Source organism: Leuciscus leuciscus (genome assembly GCF_965113295.1).
Source record: "Leuciscus leuciscus genome assembly, chromosome: 17".
Lineage (NCBI taxonomy): Eukaryota > Metazoa > Chordata > Actinopteri > Cypriniformes > Leuciscidae > Leuciscus > Leuciscus leuciscus.
Genome location: NC_138741.1, coordinates 23,473,814 through 23,494,380, shown reverse-complemented (window position 1 = coordinate 23,494,380; position 20,567 = coordinate 23,473,814). Strand labels below are relative to the sequence as shown.

The following is a 20,567-nucleotide window of genomic DNA, read 5'->3' as shown; positions in this document are numbered from 1 at the left end:
TTTTTAAAATCTGTAATTTTACTTTTACTAAAGTGCATTTTGTAAAAAAAACAAAAAAACTTGTTTTCATTCATTTAACTGTCATTTTAACAGATGATAATAATAATCAAGCGTAGCGTTAGTTCTGGCAGGTCACGTTAGTCAAGCTCGCATCAGCTGACCCTCAGCTGACCCTCAGCTGATCCACATCTACCAATAGGAATATGACGCTTATCACCGTATACATATATAAGCTCCTTCAGTATTGGGCTTGTTCGACTTCATGCAGCTCTGCGCAGAACGATCGGCGGCTGACTTGAAGCAGTGCATGCCGGTTAGAAATTTTGTCCGACTTGATACAGCGCCGACGCCACGTGACTGTGACGTATGGCATCAAAGTACCGCGAGAGCGTTTCGAGAGTAGCCGGAGAACTCAGCCAGCGCAGCTTCTCAAGAGCGGCTGCACTGGGCTGCAGGAGGGCTGATGACGACACAGCTGTTCCACGATTGGCCGGATTCACCGCATGACAACGATCACGTGTGTTTCGTGTTTATTCGAACACCTTTAGTTCCTCTAATGCTCTCAAATCAGTTTATTATAACAGTGAACACTCTTTTCATGTCGTTGTCATGTTATATTGTGTCATGTTTATCAAATTAAAACTGCTTAAAAAACGTAGACTCCACTTCATTGATAGTTGCTTATGTTGAACTTTATTCTTGTTCAAACAGACGCTGTATGAAGCAGTACATAAAGTATTGAATGAACATGTCTCATGAAATGAAACATCTGTGTATTATTTGGCAAATATTGCATTTATTTCACTGCAGCTGTGGTAAAGTATGCAAACACCACGTGAGCGGTCACTACGGGAACCAGAAAGTGTCCGACTTCACGTCTCCGTTTGCAGCTCCTCCCCGCCTGCACGCGGCTACTCTCGCCGATCGGTTACATCCAGCCGCAGCCGATGTCGAACACACCTAAGATCAGCAGCTATCGCGTTTCTCAGGAGCTAATTACCCTCCTCCACCCCAGCTCCTCCTCTCGCCCAGTCAAGATTTGGCATTCTGATTCCCCTTGAATCAGAGTAATTCTCGATTATGTTGTACTTTAAAATCTTGAATTAAATATATTTGCAAACTTTCATGTTGGTTCTGTTCTGTTTACCCCAAGGGGGGTTATTGCTGCTCTCCCTGCTCTTATCCATGCTAGGTTGCATGGATGTGCAGGGAGTTCTTGCCCAGAACGAAACCATACCACCAATCCAAACTGTATTATTGTCAATCGTATTTGATGGTAGTGGTCCTGACAGAAATAACAAACGTAATTTAATAATACTGTTCATTTATTTAATAACTGATTAACCCCTTACCTGTCACCCCCCTTTTTGAGAATGGACATTAAAATGAAACCATTCTATTCAATGTATTATTCAAGCTATTCAAGCTTAAATGGTTGTAATTCAAGAATGCTTTGGAGTATAGACCTAAGTTTGGTCTTTTATTTTATTTATTTTTTGTTGTGTGAAACTTTACATATATTTGATATAATTTTATTCCTGTAGAAGATCTATATGTTCTGTCCTTTATGTCTGCTTATTGTCAGATACATAATCAATAAAAAATTAAATTAAATAAGAAAAATAAAAAAAGGAGCGGGTTTTACTGACCGTAACAGGGCTGGCGAAAATAAGTAAATACATTTTTTTTTTAAACTTGTTTGAATAATACAATTCTAAATAATTTATAAAAAATAGATATAATAAAAATAAATGAACATCACTCACTAATTCTTCCATACTCTTCATAGATGCACTTTTATGGACTTCAAAACAGAAATGGCCATTCATTGCCATTATAAAGCTTGGAAGAGCCAGGACATTTTTTAATATAACTCCGATTGTATTCGTCTGAAAGAAGAATGTCATATACACCTGACTTGAGGGTGAGTAAATCATGGGCTAATTTTCATTTTTGGGTGAACTATCCCTGATTTTATAGTAATTTTTTTGTAAAATATATATTTGATATAAAAGAAAAATATTTATTTTTTATTTTATTTATTTTTTGTTGTGTGAAACTTTACATATATTTGATATAATTTTATTCCTGTAGAAGATCTATATGTTCTGTCCTTTATGTCTGCTTATTGTCAGATACATAATCAATAAAAAATTTAATTAAATAAGAAAAATAAATACATATATAAAATAACATGATAAACATAAACAGAGGAAACATTATGCATCAGTGGTATTACCAAAAGAATCATCATAATATTTCAAGACACCAATCACTTTTCTTGTTTTTAATCAACCTTAAAGATTTGAGAAATGCGTACATTTCAATTAAGAAATGTGGAAAAGTGGGCTAGCTGCGATTTGGAGAATTTTTTTCTTGTGAATAATTTTTTTTCCAAACAAAATAAAAACATTTACAATGTAATTCATTTAAGTATTAGCTTTATCTTTATAGTAACAGATTATATCCTTTAACTGAAAGGATTTGGAAGAATCAAGGTGCTTATCTATATGAAGATATAAACTATTCCAAAAGATTAGAGTTTTTTCACACTGGAAAAATAAATGGATCAGTGTTTCATCCTTATTCCCACAAAATTAGCAAGAACGGTCAACATCCATATATTTTGCCACAGTATCATTCACCGGGTATATTTTATGTAAGACCTTAAAATGAACTTCTTTAGTCTTATAGGAAATGCAGTAGGCCTACTTATGAGGTAACAGCCAGGCTTCCTTCCAGTTCTATAAATAAATATAAATAAAATTTGCCTTTAGCAACTTTATATTTTTTATTCTGAAGAATTAGTCGAATATGCTTATTATTACATTTCTTGCTAAATATATTTATTCCATCTAAGATCAAATCAGGTTCTAAAGCCCGCTCCTTTTTTGAATAATTCCGGCGCGCAGTGACGTGCACTCATCAGTTACTCAGCGGATGTGCTGCTTCTGCCTGCCTGATCTCCTCCTCGACGGCTCGACCAGCCCAAGCAACTGACAGGCCTGCATTGACTTCCTGGCGGATCACAGTAACTTTGTAGCTCGAAGAACAACTTGAGGTCATTTCTTATCATTAATACTCGCATCAGATGCACATATATCCGTAAGTACTACCACTTTATCGATTGTTTAAGCTCTGAATACGCCGTTATTTCAGTATAAGCTGCATTGCTGTGCTGTGTTACTTTCTAAACACAAAGTTGACAGCTTCAAAAGTGACACTGTGGGATTTAATGCACTTAACTGTGTCTGCATGGTTCAGTCAAGGCAGTAATCCTCTATATTTTGTTGTTACACTGAATTATATCTGACTTTAAGGTTGAATTTATGTTATATTCAGACTCAGGCAGAGAATAGACCTTCAACTGCTCCATGTATGCAAATGCATTGTCGTGTAAAAGAGGGCGTGTGTTTGTTTTGGTTGTGACTTGCCATGATTATCTGTTTATGTTTATAACATGTTAAAAGTGGACAAATGCTTTCATTAAAGGGGGCATTTATTTCTTACAATCTGCAATTTGAGCCATGTATAATTGAGCCATTGGACTATAATTGTCAGTGTAGTTTACAAACATTACAAACCTAGAGATCCCCTATTCAGAATAAATTCTGTATAGAAATATATATTCTATAGCCTACATTCCCAAAATGTATAGATATTTTGTATGTGTATGTTTGTTCACGTTCCCACTACATCACCTTCAAGACCAAAATGGTTGAAAACCAAAGCACTAGCCAGGGGATTACAGTGTGCACCAAATGTATTGTTTGTGTATTTTCATATGAAAAGGGTTATGGGAATGCCAGAGAAGGGAATGCTGTGGGAGATATGACTCATACAGGAAAGTGGCTTGTAATCCTTTTTAAGGCTCCCTCTGTAAAGAAGAAAAAAGAAGACATTTGGCTTTGCTCTTGTTTTGAAAGAACATATGTAGCCACAAGGAACTGTGTTCTGTTCCCCCTAAGAAAAGTTATGCGGCATTGCTGATGTACAGGGTTTGGCGGAAACATTGTGCTGTTGGGTGGAGTGGTTAAGTTAAGTGATTACACACATTGTATGGCACCCAAAAGGTGTTTGGTACAAACCAGCTGCCAGGGGTGATTCATGAACTATCACCATTTGTGAGCAAAGCAAACCAAATTCCTATAATTACTACGGTTTGTTTGTTCTGTAAATGTATAGGGGATCTCCTTCCAACAGTGTAAGATCCTGCCACAATTGTTACTCTTACTTTATTAAATTTTTTGATCGCAGTTTTATTGCAGTGTTATTTACAATGCATTTTAGCAGAAATTATGGTTACAATTTTAGATTTTTTTTTTTTTAGAAATTCCTTTACTGTATTTTATATTTATATATTTGACAGACCCTTTTATCCAAAGTGACTTAGTTGGTCTAAGTATACAGTTTTTCAGTATATTTGTTTTCTAGGAATTCAATCAATGACTTGGAATGGCTTTACCAGTGACATTTTAAAGGGTGAAGACATACATATGTATATGTAATATGACCCCTATGTTTTTGCATTAGGTCAGCCTTAACCTAATGACCCAGCAAGAGCATCATGAGTTCAAGGAATGTTTGGAGGAAGCCCAGTCCTGGATGCAGGCCGTCCAGGAGAGGCTTAAACAAAATGATAACACCCAAGGGCCCCGATCAGCGCTGGAGGAGAGGCTCCGAGAGACAGAGGTGAGACCTCTTTTGACCTTTAACCTATTTAGAGCATGGTAGTACAAAACTAGAACCATTTCAGTTTCTCAAATGTGTCTAATGTTTGCTAAAGAAGCTATTGTGATCGTTTCACATTACAGCTGCACGATTAGGCTAATCGTTAAAAGATTGTGATCTCGATTCAAACACCCTTGTGATCTTATTCCTAAATGACAATGATTCAGCTACGTCTATTAAAATCTTTGACAAGTACGATCACAGTGAACTTTCAGATCTGCATGGCGCTGCCGCAGAGAGAGCAGTTGTCATGTATAGGTATGAAACTGCTTTACAAACATACTTTTTTCCAACCACATAGTATCAATATTTCTGTGTTACAATAATTAAAATCATTACAGAAGTACTGGGATAAAAGCTTACAGTAGCAATCAAAATAGAGTAAATCACCTTTTGAAAGTAGCTTGACGGTTCAAATGAAGACTGTATTACATCGTTACACCAGTAGGTGGCGACAAGTGACGTTAAGAAATGTATTTGTCATTGAATCTTTTATTAAAGAGATTCATTAAAAAACACTGATTCATCCAGTAATGAAACAAGTAAAGTTTTTATTAGTGAGTCATTGAATCATTCATTCAAACTGATTCAAAAATATATAAATAAATAATTCACATTATTTTTGATATTTTAAATGGATTACAACAAATAACATTTTGTCAGAACCTCTATGTTATTTTGTTGTATATTCAGAATTGAGGGAGAATCATGATCTCTATTTTAAACAAAATCATAGTTGTCAATTTATCCAGAATCGTGCTACTCTATTTCACAGAGATAAATTGTATATAATCTCATCGGTTTAAAAGTTCCATTAAAGGTATAGCGGAGGATGTTTTACTTCCTGGTGGGTAGTCTAAACTATTGGTCCTCCTAATTGTCAATCATTCTGGTGAATCAATCAAACTTTTCAAAAAGTGGAGAGGGCGGGTCTTATCTAAAATTTGGAAAGATCCTCCGCTATACCTTTAAGCATGACTTTTCTTTGTTGTAAAGAAAATCCTTAGCTCAGAGCCTGAAGGCCACGTGAAGATGGACAGGGTGCTTGTGGCTTCTGAAGCTCTGCTTCGAAATGGAGATGAAGAAATGAAGAATCAGACTCATTCGAAACTCAAAGATCTGAAAGCGCTCTGGGAGGAGACGTCAACCTACATCACTCACTGTCACAGGTACAGATTTTGTCCATAGGTTGAGCTATCATATCACTAATGTATCACCAATCATATTTACTTGTACTTAAATGATACTTAAAAGTGTCTTCCTATCCACCTTATTTTTCAACGTGGAAGTAAGGTGTTTTATGTGAATGTGCGAGACTTTAGATTTATTAGCTGCTATAGGGAAATAACGAGAAAAATATATCAAAGTGCAGTAAACTGTAAAACTTTTTTTGCTACAAACCAGCGTGTTTATAATTAAGGACACTACATTAAAATAATATGGTAAGAAATACCAGTTTGCAATATCAAGCAGTAAAACGAGCTGTTCTGTACAACTAAAAATAACTGGAAGCAAATGATACCGGAAGCCTGACACAATTTGCCATTACAATTGCCTGCTCCCGCTCTAACCTAATTAAATGAAGGTGGATATTAAAAAAGTATTTGCATATGGTGACATTTGCAATATGACTTTTGCCACTTATTACTGCAGCCATTGGGGGAATTGTCCATTTCTGGTGAATCTTTTTTGGTTCTTTTACCTCAGATGTAGAAACTTTTACATTTATATGATTTTCAATCAGAACGTTTTACACAAATTATTTTGCTCCATCAATTTTCGATTAGAATTTATAATATTTTTTCAGTTTTCATGCAATTTAAGACCAGGGATAAAAAATTAATAAAAAAACATTATCCTTAAGGGCAACGTATCCTGTCGTAACATATATATATTACTGTGGGTGTGGGTTTGGGTTTTTGTGCGTGTCTGTGTATATCAGAGATGCTCACAAGTCTCTGAGCTAGAGTCCAAGTCAAGTCTCAAGTCTCTGAGCTAGAGTCCAAGTCAAGTCTCAAGTCTTTGAGCTAGAGTCCAAGTCAAGTCTCAAGTCTATTGTGGTTATAATAAGTGTTGCATCACGTACAGCGACCCATCCAGGCTACTTAGAACACTGCATAGCTATAAGGAATTCAAAGCATGTAATATGTTATTATGACTCCTTTATTTATTACAGTATCAGCTTTGATTTTGGTATATACTCAATGTAAACAGGCTATTGCAACATGACAAAAACACAAAGAATGCTTTACTTTTAAGTTAATATCTGTATTTTTCCTTGTAGCATGAACATACAGTACAGACCAAAAATTTTGTTTCTGAAGAAAAAGGACTCCCTTGTCTATTGCTGAATTATAATGAAAGGCCTTGGCTCCTATTGTGCTGGCTCTGTGGGGCTATAAGACCAAATATATAAAAATGTTATACCTTAGCCTACACTTACAGTACTAAAATTGACATACTCCTATTTAGTGCAAAACTGCAAAACATCACATTGTAGCTAAATGCAAAACACTATTGCAACGAACCAAATGATGTGAAATATACTATTATAAAAATATACTTTTATTGACCCCTTTCCGTGGATGAAAAACACTGAAAAACACTGATTGATCTCAATCGCGTGAGTCTCACGGTGAATGCGTGACAGTTGGCAGTTCTGTTGAAGTTTTTAAACCCAAAGCTTACGATGAATGGCACAGCAGCCAGCGGCCGGTGCAGTCGAAATGTTTGTTGTCCTCTCATGTGTGGCCGCACGCCGCACGTAGAAGGGTTATAGGTAACGGAGGGAGGGGAATAACAGCGAGCTCGTCAGACGTTTCCTAATAATAAACATTGTTCACGAGTCCCGCAGCTCGAGTCCGAGTCGAGTCTGAAGTCTTTCGAGGACGAGTCTCAAGTCGAGTCTGAAGTCACGCTGTGTGCGACTTAAGTCGCACTCGAGTCCGAGTCTCAAACTCGAGTCCCCATCTCTGGTGTATATACACTACCGTTCAAAAGTTTGGAGTCAGTAAGATGTTTTAAATGTTTTTAAAGAAGTATTTTCTGCTCACCAAGGCTGCATTTATTTGATAAAAAACAATAATAATAAAAAACAGTAATATTGTGAAATATTATGACAATTTAAAATGACTGTTTTCTATTTTAATATATTTTAAACTCATTTATTCCTGTGATCCAAGCTGAATTTTCAGCATCATTACTCCAGTCTTCTGTGTCACATGATCCTTCAGAAATCATTCTAATATGATGATTTGATGCTCAAGAAACATTCACTATTATTATCAATGTTGAAAACAGTTGTGTACTAATTTTTTTCAAAATTCTTTGATGAATAGAAAGTTCAAATGAACAGCATTTATTTAAAATAGAATCTTTTCTAACATTATTCATGTCTTTACTGTAACTTTTGATCAGTTTAAAGGACAAGTTCGGTATTTTACACTTAAAGCCCTGTTTTCAGATCGTTTCTGATGAAATACATCTTTGGATTAAACTTTAATCCAAAGTTTAAACTTTGGACAAATGCTGCTGTCCCGAGAATTTTAGGTTTTTGTGTTAGCACCCCCCCACCTTAACAATGGCTGCATAGGTGCACTGGAATAATCCTTCCTAAAACGCATTAAACTTTCGTTTACAAAGACGTGAAACTCACAGAGTGGTCAGGGGTGTTCACTGATATGCTCACACAAAAATCGCTGCAAAAGATGCTTTCCAACAGGTTTTATCGTAGTTTTTGTCCAACTCCATTGATTTGTATAGGACGTGCTGTGAGACCGCAGCACCTTTACGGTATTACTCCGCCGCTTCTTCTTCTGCTTCTTCTGTGTATTCAATGAAATGCCAGTGGTTTGCTTGCAATTGGCAAAGGTGCATTATCACCACCAACTGGGCTGGAGAGTCTATTATTCAAGCTCTCAACGGAAGAATGTACGGGTGTGACGCGTTTGGAAAAATAGGTCCACAGTTTTACAACGAATGGTAAAACACCTGTTTGAAAGCATCTTTTGCAGCGATTTTTGTGTGAGCATATCAGTGAACACCCCTGACCACTCGGTGAGTTTCACGTCTTTGTAAACGAACGATTTTTCCAGTGCACCTATGCAACCGTTGTATAGGTGGGGGGGTGCTACCACAAAAACCTAAAATTCTCGGGACAGCAGCATTTGTCCAAATTTCAATCTTAACCATTGTATTTCATCAGAAACTATCTGAAAACAGGGCTTTAAGTGTAAAATACCGAACTTGATGAATAATCCTTGAAACTCATCCTTGATGAATAAAAGTATTGATTTATTTTATTTATTTCCCCAAAAAATTTAATTAAAATTCTTACCGACCCCAAACTTTTGAATGTGTTTAATGTTACAAAAGCTTTAGATTTCAGATAAATGCTGTTCTTTTGAACTTTCTATTCATCATAGCATCATGAAATAAAAATGTAAATAACTGTTTTCAACATTGATAATAATCATAAATGTTTCTTGAGCATCAAATTATCATATTAGAATGATTTCTGAAGGATCATGTGACACTGAAGACTGGAGTAATGATGCTGAAAATTCAGCTTTGATCACAGGAATAAATTACACTTTACTGTATATTCACATAGAAAACAGCTGTCTTAAATTGGAATAATATTTCACAATATTACTGTTTTTGTTTGTATTTTTAATCAAATAAATGCAGCCTTGGTGAGCAGAAGGTACTTCTTTTAAAAACATAAAAAATCTTACTGACCCCCAACTTTTGAACGGTAGTGTATACACACACACACACACACACACACACACACACACACACACACAGTTAAAAGCTATGTAGGAAATCTTTGTTTATTAGTTTTGCAGTCATTATAGAATAATATTTTACCACAGAATGCCATGAATGACCAATCAGAATATAGAATATATAAGTATTTATTTCTTTCATATTTTTTGTTCCCCCCTGCTAGTCGTATCGAGTGGGTGTGGTTGCACTGGAGTGAATATCTAAAGGCCCATGAGGAGTTTGGGATTTGGCTGGAGAGGATGCACAGGGCTCTGGAGCCCCTGCTTGAGATGCAGCTGGGTCTCCAAGAGAAGCTGTGGCAGGTGGATCATCTGCAGGTCCTTCACAGTGACATCCAAGCCCAGGCTCAGTTTCTGGAGAGGCTCCTGGATGAGGCTGGAACCCTGTTCAACCGGACCGAGGACCCCAGTGTAAATGAGCAGGCTCAGCAAGGTCTTCAAGATGCCTACAACCACATTCGAGACCGAGCACAGGTAAATCTTCATCTGTTCAGGTCAATAACTAAAATTCAAGAGTTTAGTTATCACTGACAACCAGAACAAATGTGTGTTGAATCATTTCAGAATGTTTTAAGGCAGTTAATGGAATGCAATTTGTTCTACAATAAAATTATGCATTTCAAGAATTTGAAAACCTTTGAAGCTGCATTATATTGTTAATGTTTCATAAGGTTGTTCAGCATGTTAAATAAGTTCAAAACAGCCTTATAATATTTCATTTCTTTTACACCCACTTTTGAAGGTCATTCAAAAGATCTAGTTTCAAGATACATTCTTCTTCAGTTCTTCACTGCTGTCACTGACTGGTTGTAACTTGTTTGATCTTCCATAGTTATTATTAAAGAATGTATTATTAGGGGTCTACGTAAAGTTTTTGGGCGATAAGATTGTTAAAATGTTTTCGAAAGACGTTTCTATTGCTCACCAAGACCAAGATTTTTGGGGAATTGTGTTGAATCCAATTAGGGTCCATTTGACCCGCACCATAGAGGCTGTAACCAGAAATCGAAGAGTGCATGAAGGTTAAAAGGACAGCATTTCTTTGAAATAGAAACTAGGCTTGGGTATCGAGTATCGATTGGAACCGGGACTAGGGCTGTTTCTCAATATGCGTTCTTCAGTGATCTTGTGTCCATGTGTTCTCGTACTACGTCATCATCAACCGTCGAAGTTCAATTCCAATACTCAAGAACGCAAGTACAGAGGACGCATGAAGTGCCCGGATGTGTCCTTGATATCGAGGATGCATCAAATGCAGACTTGAGAGAATCGAACCGTTAAAAATCCCAGAAGACGCTGCGCGCAGTCGACGTACTATGGCAAGCCGTTTTAACATTTAATCATTTAAACCGACTAGTCTCTATTTTCATGCTATTAGTACTTGTTTTTTAGATACTAGTATCTATTCCATTAAGTACTAGTACTTATTCATTAGCTACTAGTGCTTATTCTTTAGGTACTAGTGCCTATTCTTTAGATACTAGTGCTTATTCTTTAGGTACTAGTACTTATTCATTAGATACTAGTACTTATTCATTAGATACTAGTACCTATTAAATAGATACTGGTACTTATAAATTAGATACTAGTACTTATTCATTAGATACTAGTACTTATTCATTAGATACTAGTACCTATTAAATAGATACTAGTACTTATAAATTAGATACTAGTACTTATTCATTAGATACTAGTTCTTTTTTATTAGATACTAGTACTTATTAATTAGTTACTAGTACTTATTCATTAGATACTAGTACTTATTCCAATAGTGACTAGTAACTATTCTTTTGTTACTAGTAACAAATAATTTTTTTTGCCATTGACTTCTATGGGGATCTGTCATTCAGATATCAATTATTCAGTTCTGACTAGTATGTATTCCAATTGTGACTAGTACATATATATTAGATACTAGTAGTTATTTATTAGGTACTAGTACTTATTTTTTAGATACTAGTAACTATTACTAGATACTAGTATGTATTCAATAAACACTAGTACTAAGTCATTAGATACTAGTACCTATTAAATAGATACTAGTACTTATTCATTAGATACTAGTACTTATTTAAAAGATACTAGTACTTATTCATTAGATACTAGTACTTATTCATTAGATACTAGTACTTATTCAAAAGATACTAGTACTTATTCATTAGATACTAGTACCTATCAATTAGATACTAGTACCTATTAAATAGATACTAGTACTTATTCATTAGATACTAGTACTTATTCAAAAGATACTAGTACTTATTCATTAGATACTAGTACCTATTAATTAGATACTAGTACTTATAAATTAGCTACTAGTACTTATTCAATAGATACTAGTACCTATTTATTAGATACTAGTATTTATTCCGAATGTTACTAGTAAGATTTTTTATTTTACTAGTCACAACTGCTTTTTTACTCATCTTATGTTATGACTAGTCAGAACGGCCACTGGATAGTTCAATTAAAAATCTTACTAGTAAAATAAAAAATCTTACTAGTAACATTTGGAATAAATACTAGTATCTAATAAATAGTTACTAGTATCTATTGAATAAGTACTAGTAGCTAATTTATAAGTACTAGTATCTAATTAATAGGTACTAGTATCTAATGAATAAGTACTAGTATCTAATGAATAAGTACTAGTATCTATTGAATAAGTACTAGTATCTAATGAATAAGTACTAGTATCTATTTAATAGGTACTAGTATCTAATGAATAAGTACTAGTATCTAATAAATAAGTACTAGTATCTAATGAATAAGTACTAGTATCTATTGAATAAGTACTAGTACCTAAAGAATAAGCACTAGTATCTAAAGAATAGGCACTAGTACCTAAAGAATAAACACTAGTAGCTAATGAATAAGTACTAGTATCTAATGAATAAGTACTAGTATCTATTGAATAAGCACTAGTATCTAAAGAATAAGCACTAGTATCTAAAGAATAGGCACTAGTACCTAAAGAATAAGCACTAGTAGCTAATGAATAAGTACTAGTACTTAATGGAATAGATACTAGTATCTAAAAAATAAGTACTAGTAGCATGAAAATAGAGACTAGTCGGTTTAAATCATTAAATGTTAAAACGGCTTGCCATAGACGTACGGAAGGCTGTAAGCTTTAAACTTCTCGTTCTCACTTAAAGCAGCACTCAGTAGCTTCGGGACTTCTTCGCTGTATTCTCGCTTTTTGCTCGCAGGTTTCTCTCTAGAGCTCCCCCCACAGCTTCGGAATAGATATTTGACAACACTGTCGTAAAAACTCGTTGGTGATTCTCAGACACCAGAGGCTATAGATCAACGACATCAAAGCAGATGGGACGTTCTTTAAAACGTCTTCTTCATTCGGGTTCGGACAGCGTGAGGGAGCGCAATAATGACAGCATTTTAGCAGATTTCTTTTGGCCGTAAAGTAATTGTTTACATCGCGAGACCTGATATCACGCGAGACTAACTGACGCAGCGGCCGGCGGCCCGCCGGCTCAAAGTTGCAAGTGCGTATTTTCTGCTCACGGGCACCAGGGGGGTGCGAAACGACCACCATTCAACCCGAAACAAGTAATATAACCATTCCAATGACTCCGAAGCTGTTCAGTTAAGGTAAAACAAGTTACTTAGTTCACCTTTAAGAGATTCCCGCTGCAAGCTCGAAATACGTGACAGCTCATGAAAGTTTACATTTGGCGGTCTCTTTTGCTTAATTTTAATAAAGTGATAAAGACCTTAAGAAAGCGGCAGTATTTTTATTGGCATATTAAAAAGAATCTTAACATTGACAAAACATAGGTAACACATAGGCTACTCATAAATACACACGGTAAAATAAAAAAGATATAAACTATGAAAACAATGTCTATAATAATATGAAAGAAATGTTTAAAAGGTTGTGACATTTGTTTGTGATGTTGTGTTGTATTTATTGCGCTTTGGTCGTGAATCGCTATTTGCCGAGATGGTCAGTTAAGCAGCAAGATCGCAGCTCATCTCAATTCTCATAAAGATGCGTTCTGTGTTCTCGCGTCCTTCCAAATTCGTTCTTTCAAGGTCGCCTGGCAAGACCAGTCTCAAAGAGAACGCAAGTCTGTTCTTTGCGTTCTTGGAATTGAGAAACAGCTTGGCTTTGCGATTTTCCCGGAATCGTTCAAAAGTTTAAATTTCGATACCTAGTTTCGATTCACAGTCCGCCGACCGGAAGAAGAAACCGCTGTCTAAGTCATTTCTAGCCCTATTCTGAACTGAAGTAACTACATAATCGATTTCAAACTGCCAAATGTTAACTCGCTGACACTTTAGTTAAACATTTGTAACGTACACACGGCATGGTAAATGCGTGTACTAGCACAGGTGTAAGCGTGTATGGATTGTTATGCTAAACTGCGAACCGACACATTTTATGCGACGCTGTGTGAGTTGCCTTATTAACTCACACAGCGTCTCATAAAATGTATTCAGAGCAAACAACCCTGACGTTAAACCTTAAAAACGTACATATGATGTTTTCTAATTCTTCGGTATCTTGCAAGTTGCAACCATATTCTCTCGTCCTCTGCTCGTCCGTTTGAAAACTGCGCGCGATGCCGGCGAACGTAAAAAAATATATATTCATGAAAACACATTTACGAGCCGGAAATCGAAATAAGGAATCGTTCAAATTCAAACGATACCCAACCCTAATAGAAACCTTGTAACAATGTAAAAATCTTTACTGTCACTTTTTTAAGAATTTAATGCATCCTTACTAAATTAAAAGTATTATATTTATAAAAAAAAATTTGAATGGTAGTAATGGTGTAATTTATAATTTAACCTCTATTAATGTTGGTGTTCTTAATGCATCAATCATATTTATTGCTGTTACCTGCAGAATTAATTGAGTTTATAACATTTTAAATAATACTGTAGTGTCAAAGATATGACTTTGTCCTTTAATAGTATTACTTATTTGCAGGAAAGGTTGGCATTGGCACAGAAAGTTGTAGAGGAGCACCAGCAATACCAAAATTGCTTTCATAAATTCCAAACCTGGCTGATGTCTAAAACAGAAGAAGTCAGACGTTTCAGTGACATGGAGGATACGACACAGAATAGGCTGAAAGCCCTGCAGGTACACTGACCTACTTATTTTGGGGGAGGGGAGGTCAGAATGATCAACTGGGAAAATCATCCCTGCTTTGGAAGCCATGCTGTGGATAAGTCATTCCAGTTTAGCCGAGTACTTGCTAATTTGCGTCTTCATTCTCATTTCAGGCTACTGTATTAAAGGGGGCATGTGAAAAATCATATTACTATGTCTAAAACTATGTAAAATCTAGTACTATGTAAACATGCAGAACCTTAATTAAGTGAAACATGTATTGCAACCATAGATGCAAAAGCGACGAATAAACATGAATAATAATGAATAAACACTATTTCTGTGTTGAGGAACTTGAAGGAATTATGAGGAAGTACTGCTATTTCCAAACACCCAAAGAAAATTATACTCCCCTATAATATAAATGGTCTCAACAGAATTAATAAAACTATGAGCTGACGGCTCAGAAATTCCTTTCTGATCTGTTCACATCCTTGGACTTATTCTTTGTTTCCATAGCAACGTTCACCATGCCAAAATGGATTCATGACTTTGTTGTTGTTGACAGGAAGATACTTAGTCATTACATTCATTCATTTATTTATTCTCTCTCGAAATATTGAAGAACAAAAGAAAAAAAAGTATAATAAGATTGGTCAAGGTATCTCCCTGACTCGGCTTCTTTCTTTGCCACAGTCATGTTTGGCTTGCTCCCTGGGGGATTAAGGAGTGATTTTCTGTAAAGCTGCTTTGAAACAATATGTATTTTGAAAATTGCTATACAAATAAACTTGACCTGACTTTCACTGTTGAGGCTGCTGCCATTTTGCATATTTTTTTATATGATGGCAGTTAGAGTTTGACAGATGTGAACAGTGGTTAGTGATGGTGTCAATGTTGGGCAAAAATACAATGATTAAAAAAATTATAATAAATTATAATAACTTTAAGTATAGTTATTAATAGTTATAATAGTATAACTATATAGTATTTATGGTGGTTATAATAGAACAAGTAACAATTATTAATATTAATTATTTTTATAATTTAATATAATTGTAGATTATACAGTGTTATTTTCATATTATTTATTGTAGTATTTATTAATATTTTGAATTAGCTTTATTTTCAGATTTCATTTTTAATTTAGTTTACGTTTTTAGTAATTTTGTTATGTGCTTTTGTCATTATTATTTTTATTATTATATATTATTGTATATAATTATATTAGTTTTAGTAAGTTTAATAATTCAGTTAGTTGCCGCCAAGGCAGCATTTCTAATTTTCTTTCAAGTTGTTCATCTAAAATTTGTTTTATTTTGTCAACTTTATTTCAATTAGCGCAAACGATTTTTTATAGATTTAGTTGTAGTTTTGTTTAACAATAACAACAATGATGATATATGGAGTTAATAATATAAGAATGATGATATATGGAGTTAATAATATAAGGAGTTCTTAATTAATGGTCTGTGTGGACACATCGAGATGGTCATCTTTGGCTATTGATCACATTCCACTTCTTGTGCCAAGTTAAGAAGGCCTTGTTGCAAATATCTTATGAAGAATATGTACAATGAATCATAATGAATTCATTATTCCCCCAGGAGCTGAATGCTAGTATAGCCCAAGTAGAACTCACTCTCCAGCACATTGAAAGATTGTCTGAGGCGGTGAAGGCCAACACGTCTCCAGCAGGTGCGGAGAAGATCACAAAAGAGATGGAGGAGTTGAGGCTGGCCTGGGAGAGGTTACGCCAAGAGCTGATGGAGATTCAAGAAGAGCTCCAGAGCTCACTGGACTCTGAGAGCGAGTATTCAAACCGCTGTAAGGAACTGTGGGCGGACCTGGGGCAGATCAGATCCCTGGTCCAGAACCTCAGCAGTGAGCTGGAGAGCAGGGATGGGGAGAGGACTGAGGAACACTTGGTTGCTCAATGGAAGAAGCACACGGTTAGCATTCTGTTCATTTCTCTCACCACTCCCAAATACTTTGAATGCCATCTTGTAGGACACAGATGGAGACTCAACATATTTTTGTGACAGCTCATGACACTTACAGTGATTTAGGGAATGCCTTGGGTAAATTCCTATTGGGGGTGTGACAGTAATTTGATCCGTAGTAAATCAAATTCTACAAGTAGTTTTTGGAAGAGCTCTGTGGTGTGGAATACCTCCTAAATGATGGACACACAAGGGTGATATGTTGTGACACTTTGTATTCAGTATTTCAGTGCAAACATCTTGTGTCTTATTCACTTACTGCATAAGGCTTTACCATGCACAATCACCTTTTTTCTGTCTAAATTCGACTTATTAGACATTGAGATGATTTAATTACGTTTTCTGATTTAAACTTAGCAAAAATAGTGTCAGAAGTTGTCATGGCATTACATATGTGATAAAAAGAGCATAATTTTAGATTGCGGATAATATTGCTGTTTAAGATTAAGTATTATATGCATTATATATATTTTTCATTATTACATGACATATTTGAAATTATTTTTGGCCATCTTTCCAGGGTGCCTCTGGCCTAAGAAACTGAGATAGGCTCCAGCCCTATGACCCTAGAAGGTTGTATAAGGATCTATAGATATTAGTACCCATATTCCATTTGCATTATCATTAAACATTTACTGAAAACACCCAATCAATTGTAGATGATTATAATGGCATTTGAAATCTGATGTTTTTATGTCAATTTGACAAAGTTATTAATTGGACCAAGTTTGCTGTTAGCAGCGGGGAAAAAACAACAAGAATGAAAACCTTTTTTTAGATCAATGAAAGCTGTCCTGGACCCCATGTGGAGAAATCCTGCATTAATGCCCTGCTTGAATGAGCTCCCTTCAAACTCATGATGTGTGTACTAATTTCATTGATTAGTTCTCTACATCCACATTTCAGAAGGTGCGCAACAAGCTCATCGCAGAGGAGCCCGGGGTGGAACAGCTAAAATCCCGGTTGAAAGAGCTATTCCGATTCCCACAAGATTCTAAAAACCTGTCTGATGAGGTGCTAGCAGTGGTAAAAGAGTACCAGAGGTGAGCAGCAACCACACACGCACACCCAAAGAGCCTCCGGCAAAGGAGGAATGAGGCTAGGAGAAATACTTTGATGGATATTTCATTAATCATTAGCTATTGAGACTGACGTTGGTAAACATTCCATCATGCAGACACAACGGGAGGCTCGTCACATTCCCATTGTGTTACTGTCAATGGGATGTCACTCACACAGGTCTAGTCAGCCGTAAACAATGTGTATCCAGCAATAAAAGAGTGCTAATGTAAGCACTTCAAACAATTAGTGCATTACACACAGGGTTTACTGCATTTATTTATGCATTTGTTTTGTGGCAGCCATCTGTTGAAAGCCCTATAAGCTCATACTGTAAAGGACTACTCAGTAGAGTTGTTTTGTGTTTCCTGTGACAGTGTGAAAGGCAGATCTTTCAGGCTGTCCTCTGAAAGCGAGACGAGTCTCCGGCAGATACTGCAGGACCCTCTGTATGGCTTCAGCCAGTGGAGTCAGGTGGTTTCTCAGGTACTGGAGGCTTCCGCCGAGGTGACGGAATTCTCCCATATCGCTCTGCTCGTGCAGAATATAGAGGTAAATTATTTAAAGCCACAGTTTTCTTGAAAAAGCGTGTGAGCGTGTGGTCTAAAAATGTGTCCCTCCAGATACACTACTGTTCAAATGTTTGGGGTCAATAAGATTTATTTATTTTTCTTGAGAAATTAATCCTTTTATTCAGCAAGGATGTATTAAATTGATCAAAAAACACAGTAAAACATTTATAATGTTATAAAAGATTTCTATTTCAAACAAATGCTGTTCTATTCATAAAAAATATATAAAAAACGTAAACAAATTATCACAGTTTCCACAAAAATATAAAGCGGCACAACGGTTTCAACATTGATAATAATTGGAAATGTGTGCTTGAGCACCAAATCATCATATTAGAATGATTTCTGAAGGATCATGTTACACTGAAAACGTAATGATGCTGAATATTTAGCTTTGCTATCACAGGAATAAATTACATTTTAAAGTATATTAAAATAGAAACATTGTAATACAATTTCACAATATTGCTGTTTTTACTGTATTTTGATCAAATAAATGTAGCCTTGGTGAGCGCAAGAGACTTCTTTTAAAACAATCTTACTGACCACAAACAGAACAGGATAGGTCTGAAGCAATTTTTTTACACTTTATTTTAAGGTGACTTAGTTAGTAATATTAATTAACTACTTACTATAGAGTTTGGGTTTGGTTTAGGGTTAGTTACTTGTAATTATGCATAATTTACTGTTATTACTGGAGTAAGTACATGTAGTAGTAGTAGTATGTAACTACGTCACCTTAAAATAAAGTGTTACCAGTTTTTGGAAATAATTAAGAATCGTACCAAAATAATTCAATTGTGACCTGACTTTCAGGTTGCATCATGCTTTGCATCATTTAGTAAAGAATTGTGTGAATCAAATCATTCAGAGCAAATATTAACCCCAGGACTCAACAAAAAGACACTTTTACTCTAGTCTGGCCCCTTTCAAAAATGTAAAATTAATTAATTAATTAAAATTAAATACGTATTTAACAAAAAATGTAATAGGTTTTTTAATTTGCAATAATAGCTGGAAACGATATTGTTATGTAACTCAATTGCTATTAATTCATAAACACGCTTGCTCGGATATTATCGCTTATGGCGCAAAATGATTTATAATTTATTTATAATTTTAGCCCATTCTAAATGGTGTTTTTAGGGTTATCTTACGCAATTCTTACAATTTAGACAAAACCATTTATGTTAGCCAGCTAAATAACATTACTGTGTGATGCTGTGGTTTGAATCTCCCTCATACTGGGTTTTTGGTGAGTCTTGAACACCTCATGCAGAGATTTGAGCTGTATTGAAGATCAGCCTTTTTTTTTTCTTTTTTTTTTACTCTGAATGCACCTGATTTACACTTTGTTTTGAGGAAAAAAAAGGTTACAAATGCAGTTTATGCTACAATCGGTTGTGGATATGATCATATTGTATTTAAGCATTTGAAGTGATTTTTGCCTTCATCTCGGCACCTTAATTCAGTGTTGATGCTCTGTTCTCTTTGAAGTTATTGAGTGTGCTCTTTCTTCTTTTGTTTTGTTCTTTGTAGAAGTTGCTTAAAAACAGCGTGCAGCTTCAGGAGCGCTTGAGTTTGCTCCAGGTGAAGAGTGATCTGCTTAGCTCTGTTTTTGGCCAAGAGAAAGCTGTTGATCTGTTGGAAGAGCTCAGCGGGGATATGAGGAAGAGAGAGTTACTCCACAGCCAGCTCCAACAGCGCAAGAACCGCCTGCAGGTACACCAACAGCCAGAGCTCAAAATGTTATTGTTGTATACAGACTGTATACTCCCGCCATTAGCCATAACATGCATAGTCTTACACAACAGAAAATATGGTCAAAGTCACAGCTTATCATATCTGGCTGAAAAAACTAGAAGCCTTTTTTGTTTGAATAAATGTATGCAGGCAGATAAAGTTGTAAAAATAACAACCTATTCTTAATTTTTTTTTTATAGAGTTATCTACCTTTAAATGAAGAGGAATTTTTATTTGTATTTTATCAATGTCTACAGCAATTAAGAACAATTGTGGTATTGAATACAAACATAGATAAAATTGAAAAGATTAAAAAAAAAACTGCAAAAAACATTTAAAGAGAAATATATATGTGTAATATGTTAATTATAATGGAGGAAAATTATAAAGTACAAAAAAAAATTCTAATGTATATCTACATATATATACAGTACTGTGCAAAAGTCTTTTGCATGTTAGTATTCTCACAAAAAAAGGCTATAAGCCAGTTATTAATATCTTTTGCTGCTGTGTGTCAGTACCAAATATCAGTTTACATTTCCAAATATTCCATGGAAAATAATTTTATTCAATTATTATTCCAAAT

At 35.3% G+C, this 20,567-nt stretch overlaps 1 protein-coding gene across 1 annotated transcript in view; it reads left to right on the top strand.

Annotated features, from left to right (window-relative positions):
* The first annotated feature begins 2,951 nt into the window (after positions 1–2,951).
* The window catches only part of syne3 (spectrin repeat containing, nuclear envelope family member 3), a 32,023-nt gene continuing 14,407 nt past the window's right edge, over positions 2,952–20,567 (top strand). Inside the window, exons 1-9 of the mRNA XM_082142887.1 lie at positions 2,952–3,105; positions 4,534–4,692; positions 5,728–5,900; positions 9,686–9,995; positions 14,479–14,634; positions 16,212–16,556; positions 17,514–17,650; positions 18,044–18,218; positions 19,778–19,960. Of these exons, the coding sequence (XP_081999013.1) occupies positions 4,549–4,692; positions 5,728–5,900; positions 9,686–9,995; positions 14,479–14,634; positions 16,212–16,556; positions 17,514–17,650; positions 18,044–18,218; positions 19,778–19,960 (1,623 nt within the window). The 5' untranslated portion in view covers positions 2,952–3,105; positions 4,534–4,548. The remainder of the gene's footprint in view (positions 3,106–4,533; positions 4,693–5,727; positions 5,901–9,685; positions 9,996–14,478; positions 14,635–16,211; positions 16,557–17,513; positions 17,651–18,043; positions 18,219–19,777; positions 19,961–20,567) is intronic.